This window comes from Bison bison, unplaced genomic scaffold (genome assembly GCF_000754665.1).
Source record: "Bison bison bison isolate TAMUID 2011002044 unplaced genomic scaffold, Bison_UMD1.0 scf7180017864329, whole genome shotgun sequence".
In the NCBI taxonomy this organism is placed as follows: domain Eukaryota; kingdom Metazoa; phylum Chordata; class Mammalia; order Artiodactyla; family Bovidae; genus Bison; species Bison bison.
In genome coordinates, this window is record NW_011494901.1 from 1,767,814 (window position 1) to 1,775,737 (window position 7,924).

Genomic DNA, 7,924 nt, shown 5'->3' on the forward strand with positions numbered 1-7,924 from the left:
TTTTGCTTATAAACATTCACTGTGGCAGACAAACCACAGAGAGCATTCTTGATGTATGTAATGACTTCTCTATGGTAGAAATCAGTCTACATCTGGTTCTGAGGAGATGCCTGTTTTTATTTTACTTGATGCTGCTGTTAACACTCGTCAGTTTCTCCAAGATTTCCTCATACCCTTTGGACAATGGTTGATATCTTGTTATTTCCATTTGTGTGTTACTTCTATCATCAACAACTACTTTAAAACTAGTTTATCCTTTAACCAGAATATTTCATGGGTAGCTTATCCTCAGAAGTCTCTCTTTCAGAAAAATGCGGTTTGCAAAGCTGAATGCAAGACAGACTGTAACTCCCCAGCCTCGACACATTCCATTGTTTGGATTTTACAATATGTCATTGTACTGCCAGTCGGCAGATTCCTTGCTAATTTACTGATCATTTCTCAATTCAGATTGCAAAATCTAATTCATAAAGCGTCTGAGTGCTGTCAACTCACATGACTAATGTGGGCAAACCGTCCTGTTTCTCTTCTAAGAACAGCCACAGAATGGAAGAGAAATGAAGTTCTTTTGCAAAAAGATGTATCAAGGCATCAAGAAATCTCATCTCTAATCTAACCAAAAGGATGAAGAGATGGACTTTAACTGTCTGTGAGGCAGTCTGAGAACAAAGGTGTTACTCTTTTCTCTAAGATGTGCATTTTCCTTTCTATTTTGACACCTGACTCACCAGCCTGCTCTTTCTGCACTCATCTTAAATCACCCATTCATTGCTCCTCTTTGATTCCTTGATACAATTCCACGTAATTTCCAGTTGGTACATGGTATGAAAAAGGTCTGCCCATCTGTTTATTCTTTCTAGAACAAGTTAGGAAAAGCCTTGGAGAATAATATTTTATGCAAACAAAAAATCACGTAGCTTAATGTTGATTATATTTTCAATCAATATAAATGAAGGTGGAATAGAAATATAATACAACATAAACATAAATGAAAAGTGGAAAACTTCATCCCTCTCAGTTCTGCATTATCTATGTGTCAACTTAATTATAAACAGAAATCATGTCAGGACTTCTCTGGAGGTCCAGTGGTTAAGACTCTGTGTTTCCACTGCAAGGGGCACAGGTTCAATGCATGGTCAGGGAACTAAGATCACACATACTGTGCCCAAAAAAAGGAAGGAAAGAAAGATCATACCTATAAACACAGGCTTAATTTCAAAATAAACTATCTAGATGTCTTAAATTAAGGGATAAGCCAAGTAAGTTTTGGCACATCCATACAGTTGGTTGAACATTATTCAGCCACTAAAAATGCTGTCATTGAAAAATATTTATTGAAATTCATGCTCATACGCAAAAAAGAGGCTTCCCAGGCTGTGCTGGTGGTGAAGAACTCGCATGCCAATGCAGGAGACATGAGAAATGCGGGTTCAATCCCTTGGTTATGACGATCCTCTGGAAAAGGAATGGCAAACCACTCCTGTGTTCTTGCCTGGGAAATCCCATGGACAGAGGAGTCTGGCAGAGTACAGTCCATGGGGTCTCAAAGAGTCAGACACGACTGAAGCAACTTAGCATAGCACATGCAAAAAGGAAAAACAGAAAAACCACATGTACAGAACTAGACCCCTTTTTCATGCCATTCTTTATCTTATGCTTTTATTTATATGTATATAAAACATTCAAAATGTATTACTCTGCAAAAAAAAAAAAATCTAAGTAACAAAGGTTAACTCTGAGTGCCAGGATTATGAATAATTTAATTCCTCCTCTTCACTTACTGTACTTAAAGATTTCCTGCAATGATTATGTTTTAGTTTTGCCATCAGACTTTTAACAGTAATTATTTAGTTATTTATTATTGCCAGTGTGCAGCATGTGGGACTTTGGTTCCCCATCCAACGATCAAACCTGTGCTCCCTGCAGTGGAAGTACAGAGTCTTAACCACTGGACCACCAGTGAAGTTCCCTCATGGTTATTTTTTAAATAATAATTATAAACTCGCTGGTTAAGAGCTCACAATAGTTCATGGAGTAGAGTCAGCTTCTGGCCCTGGGGTCTGTAACAAGCAGCTTTGTGTACAGTCCATCCCCATGACACAGGTACTCACAAGACTCATCCGAAGTGATGCTGGGGAAACTGTCACACTCTGGGTCCATGATAACTGAGACTTCAAGTTTCTGTAACTCCATTTCCCTTGGAATATTATCAGAGCCAAGAGGCCACTTGTAGAAACCAAAAATATAGTCATAATATCTGTATGAGAGAGATATTCAAACAAGTTTTTAAACCATTGTTGTTCATTCGCTATGTTGGGTCTGACTATATGACTACACACCAGGCTGCCCTGTCTTTCACGAGGTGTGTGAAGCTGGGTGTGCAAGCTCATTCTGACTAGTGATGGGGGAGGGTGGGGAGGAGAGTAGGAGGAAGCTTCCTCTCCGAGGTGAGCACCAAGAAGAAAAGTTTCTCTGTATGTGACAGCTACACAAGTATCAGCCAAACCAAAGAAAGCAGGACGAGAATACAGATTTCCTAACGATACTGTTGAGCCACGTATCCAACTAGCCCTGAAATCCTGCCTGCTTTTGGACTTCTCAATGTGTGAGATTCTTTACCATCTGAGCCACCAACAACTGAATAGTTCAAGTTTGAGAAAGGAGGAGACAGGGCTGTCTGCTGTCACCCTGTTTGCTTAATCTCTATGCTGAGCACACCATGAGAAACGCCAGGCTGGATGAGTTACAAGCTGAAATCAAGATAGGTGGGAGAAGCTCAGATACATGGATGATGCCACTCTAAGGGCAGAAAGAGAAGAGGAACTAGAAAGCCTCCTGATGAGGGTGAAAGAGGGGAGAGAAAGAGCTGGCTTAAAACTAAACATTAAAGACACTAAGATCATGCCATCTGGCCCCATTAGGTGGTGGTTGAGACACTAAGTCGAGTCTGACTCTTACGACCCCATGGACAGAGGAGCCTGCAAGGCTCCAGGCAAGAATATTGGAGTGGGTTGCCATTTCCTTCTCCAGAGAATCTTCCCGACCCAGGGATTGAACCAGGGTCTCCTGCTTTGCAGGCAGATTCTTTATCAAATGAGCTACTGGCCCCATTACTTCATGGAAAATAGAGGGGGGAAAAGTTGAAGTCAGTGACAGATTTCATCTTCTTGGGTTCTAAAATCACTGTGGATGGTGACTGTAGCCATGAAATTGGAAGATATTTGTTTCTTGGCAGGAAAGCTATGACAAACCTAGACAAGTGTGTTGAAAAGCACAGACATTACTCTGTAGGAAGGTCTGTATAGTCAAGGCTGTGGTCTTCCCAGTGGTCACGTATGGTTGTGAGAGTTGGACTGTAAAGAAGGCAGAGCACCAAAGAATTGATGCCTTCAAACTGTGCTGCTGAAGACTCCTGAGAGTCCCTTAGACAGCAAGGAGATCAAACCAGCCAATCCTAAGGGAGACCAACCCTGACTATTCACTGGAAGGACTGATGCTGAAGCTGAAGCTCCACTATTTTGGTCATCTGATGTGAACAGCTGACTAATTGGAAAAGTCACTGATGCTGGGAAAGATTGAGGGCAGAAGAAGAGGATGTCATAGGATGAGATGGCAGGATGGAATCACCAAGGCAACAGATATGAACTTGGGCAAACTTCAGAAGATGGTGAGGGACAGAGGTCTGGCCTGCTGTCTCCATGAGGTCACGGAGAGTTAGACACAACTGGGCAACTGAATGACAACATGTGAGATAACAGGTTTTCTTTTTGCTCAAGCCAGACTGAGTAGGGGCTCCTGTCACCTTCCAACCAAAGTATCCCAACTATCCCAAGTATCTTCCAACCAAAGAATCCTCACTAGGGCCTGGAAAATTTACATTCTGCTGGTACCTGACTCGGAGAAGGTAATGGCACCCCACTCCAGAACTCTTGCCTGGAAAATCCCATGGATGGAAGAGCCTGGTATGCTGCAGTCCATGGGGTCGCTCAGAGTCGGACATGACTGAGCGACTTCACTTTCACTTTTCACTTTCATGCATTGGAGAAGGCAATGGCAACCCACTCCAGTGTTCTTGCCTGGAGAATCCCAGGGACAGGGGAGCCTGGTGGGCTGCCGTCGATGGGGTCTCACAGAGTCGGACACAACTGAAGTGACTTAGCAGCAGGAGCAGGTACCTGACTATCAGAGGAAGAGGGTAGGAAATAAACATTTGAAGGTACTAGAAGATAAAAGATCACATAGTCTTCAAAGCCTAAGATATGCAACAGATTCTGAGAAGCCAGAAGGCTGCATAAGCTACTTATATATAAGACTGTCTGGTGTTTTTTCCAGGGAAGTAAGGAGAGATGGTGGAGAAGGCAATGGCTCCCTACTCCAGTACTCTTGCCTGGAAAATCCCATGGACGGAGGAGCCTGGTGGGCTGCAGCCCATGGGGTCACTGAGAGTTGGACACGACTGAGTGACTTCACTTTCACTTTTCACTTTCATGCATTGGAGAAGGCAATGGCAACCCACTCCAGTGTTCTTGCCTGGAGAACCCCAGGGACAGGGGAGCCTGGTGGGCTGCCGTGTATGGGGTAGCACAGAGTCGGACACGACTCAAGTGACTTAGCAACAGCAAGGAGAGATGAGAAAGTTCTGATGAACTTGGAAGTATATGGAAGATAACCAGTGACTTCCATATAACCAGTTAACCACAGTGAAACCGGTAAAGGTGCTGAGGAAAACCATTAGCTTAGGAAAATCTTTTTATAATTTAAAAATACATTATTTATTTACTTGGCAGGGCTGAGCATTAGTTCTGGCATGTGGGATCTAGTTCCCCTACTGAGGACTGAACCTGGGCCCCTGCATTGGCAACATCCAGGAAGTCTAAGCCCCTGGACCACCAAGGAAGTCTCAATCAAAAAATCCTGACAGATTCAAAAGGAAATGAAGATCACTAAACTGTATAGCTAAAAATGGTTAATACAGCAATCCTAAGATTATGGCATCTGGTCCCATCACTTCATGGGAAATAGATAGGGAAACAGTGGAAATGGTGGCTAACTATTTTTCTGGGCTCCAAAATCACTGCAGATGGTGACTGCAGCAATGAAATTAAAAGACACTTACTCTTTAGAAGAAAAGTTATGACCAACCTAGATAACACATTCAAAAGCAGAGACATTACTTTGCCAACAAAGGTCCATCTAGTCAAGGCTATGGTTTTTCCAGTGGTCATGTATGGATGTGAGAGTTGGACTGTGACGAAGGCTGAGCACAGAAGAATTGATGCTTTTGAACTGTGGTGTTGGAGAAGACTCTTGAGAGTCCCTTGGACTGCAAGGAGATCCAACCAGTCCAGTCTAAAGGAGATCAGTCCTGGGTGTTCATTGGAAGGACTGATGCTAAAGCTGAAACTCCAGTACTTTGGCCACCTGATGAGAAGAGTTGACTCATTGGAAAAGACTCTGATGCTATGAGGGATTGGGGGCAGGAGGAGAAGGGACAACAGATGGTGACATGGCTGGATGATGTCACCGACTCAATGGACATGAGTTTGAGTAAACTCCGGGAGTTGGTGATGGACAGGGAGGCCTGGTGTGCTGCGATTCATGGGGTTGCAAAGAGTTGGACACGACTGAGTGACTGAACTGAACTGAACTGAACTGAGGGCTTCCCAGGTCACGCTAGTGGTAAAGAACCCAGTTGCCAATGCAGGAGACACAGAGATGGTGGTTCTATCCCTGGGTTGGGAAGATCCCCTGGAGCAGGAAATGACAACCCACTCCAGTATTCTTGCTTAGAAAATTATATGGGTAGAGGTGGCTTAAGGGCTACAGTCCATAGGGCGACAACAAGTCAGACACAACTGAGCACATAGCAATCTTGTGTATATACTACCATAATTAAAAAAAATTTTTAAAGGCAATTAAAGCTGTTGGCAGCTTTGAGTCAGGTGCTGGCTTGTCCCAAATAAAGAAATCTTGGCCCTAGATATTAGAACTCTAACAGAAAACTCTAGTTAATACAATGGTTTTCCCAGTAGTCATGTATGGATGTGAGAGTTGGACTATAAAGAAAGCTGTGTGCAGAATTGATACTTTCGAACTGAGGTGTTAGAGAATACTCTTGAGAGTCCCTCGGACTGCAAGGAGATCCAACCAGTCCATCCTAAAGGAAATCTGTCCTGAATATTCATTGGAAGGACTGATGCTGAAGCTGAAACTTCAATACTTTGGCCACCTGATGCAAAGAACTGACTCATTTGAAAAGATCCTGATGCTGGGAAAGATTGAAGGCGAGAGGAAAAGGGGACGACAGAGGATGAGATGGTTGGATGGCATCATATATTCAATGGACATGAGTTTAAGTAAACCCTGGGAGTTTCTGATGGACAGGGAGGCCTGGCATGCTGCAGTCCATGGGGTCATAAAGAGTGGGACACAACTGAGCGACTGAACTGAATAGAAAACTCTAAGGGATCGGACTCAATAGTATCCAAGGTGCATGTGAACAGTCAGTAGCTCCGTCGTCTCCACCTCTTTGCGACCCCATGGACTGTAGCCTGCCTGGCTCCTCTGTCCATGGAATTCTCCAGGCAAGATACTTGAGAGGGTAGCCACTCCCTTCACCAGGGGATATTCCTGACCCAGGGATTGAACATGGCTCTCCTGCATTGCAGGCAGATTCCTTACCATATGAGCCACCAGGGAAGCCCATTTTAGCTTGTCAGGATCTGAAACTAAAATTTCAGTTAACCAAGGAGAGAAAAAGGCAAGAAGAAAAAGAAAAAACTGGCATGTGATCTTGTTCTAAAAGCTAAGGAAGCAGCCACGTACCAGACAGACAGAACTCTGCCTGCAAAATGCATACTGTTTCAAAGCAGGGGTTGATACAAGTGGGTTCTTCAGGAGACAGGAGCCATGAGGATCTGAACACACTGGGGCTTCGGTTTTACCTGTTCTCCATGGCCTACACATTCTAGAACATCCCATCATCTCTAAACCTTTTCAACGCCATCATGCCTTTTCTCTGAAACAATAAAGGCCCCTCCTCGCTTCCTAGAACACTCTCCTGAATGCTTTCAAGTCTCAGCCATAAGGGCTAATGTTTTATAGCCTGCTTTCTAACATGCAGGGTATAATTAATAGCTGCTTGCCACACAGGGCACAAATTAGTTAGGCAAAGTCCTCAGATAACTCCCTGCACTACCTTAGGATGCAAAGCCTTGTTTTTTAAACCATCTCACAGCTTATTCAAGTTCTGCTTATCTAACCATGGTTGCCTTACATCATCCATGCTTTCTTGCCATACTCATACCATTCAGCTTATCACTGTGTCCTTGTTTTACTAGCACAGAAGGAAAATCCAGTTTTACGAACTGAGTCCCAGGGCAAATGAGATGTGTTTATTTTTAAAAGATTCCCAAGTCAAGATCTTCCATTAAATGGCCTTCAGGTACTTTTTCCTTCTCAATATCCCAAGGCTGGTAATCAACCACCTTGATGCTACTTCTTCACCCAGACTCTAGCCATTCTGACCTGATGGCAGATTCAACACCAAAGGCTCCCTAGAGTATGCATCCAAAATGAGGGTAACATGGTCCCTCTTCTTATTTAGTGGTTCCCAACTGAAGGAGAAGAAACCATCTCTGCCATCGACTTCGTAAGTCTCTGTGGCCTAAGCCTAAGTCCAAGGCCTAGCTGGGGTCAGCAGGTGCTAATCTGACTAGTCCTGCATTTACCTCCCAGCTGCGTGGTGTCCTGCAAGCACAATTAAGCTCTAACGACCTCAGGGAACAAGGACCAAAATCTGAGGGAGGGAAGGACCTGTACAGTGGGCACCAAACCACACTCCTTCAGGGCACCTTTAGGACAGTCCTGCCCTTTAGGACAGGTCGAAGACTGAGGCTTCTTGAGACATCTCCCCAAGGGCAGT

The 7,924-nt window shown here is 44.0% G+C and overlaps 1 protein-coding gene across 1 annotated transcript in view; it reads right to left on the reverse strand.

Moving 5' to 3' along the window:
• Positions 1-7,924, reverse strand: part of LOC104998454 (beta-hexosaminidase subunit beta-like) — a 32,755-nt gene that overhangs the window by 23,421 nt on the left and 1,410 nt on the right. Inside the window, exon 2 of the mRNA XM_010853608.1 lies at positions 2,112-2,257. Coding sequence (XP_010851910.1) covers positions 2,112-2,257 — 146 coding nt within the window. The remainder of the gene's footprint in view (positions 1-2,111; positions 2,258-7,924) is intronic.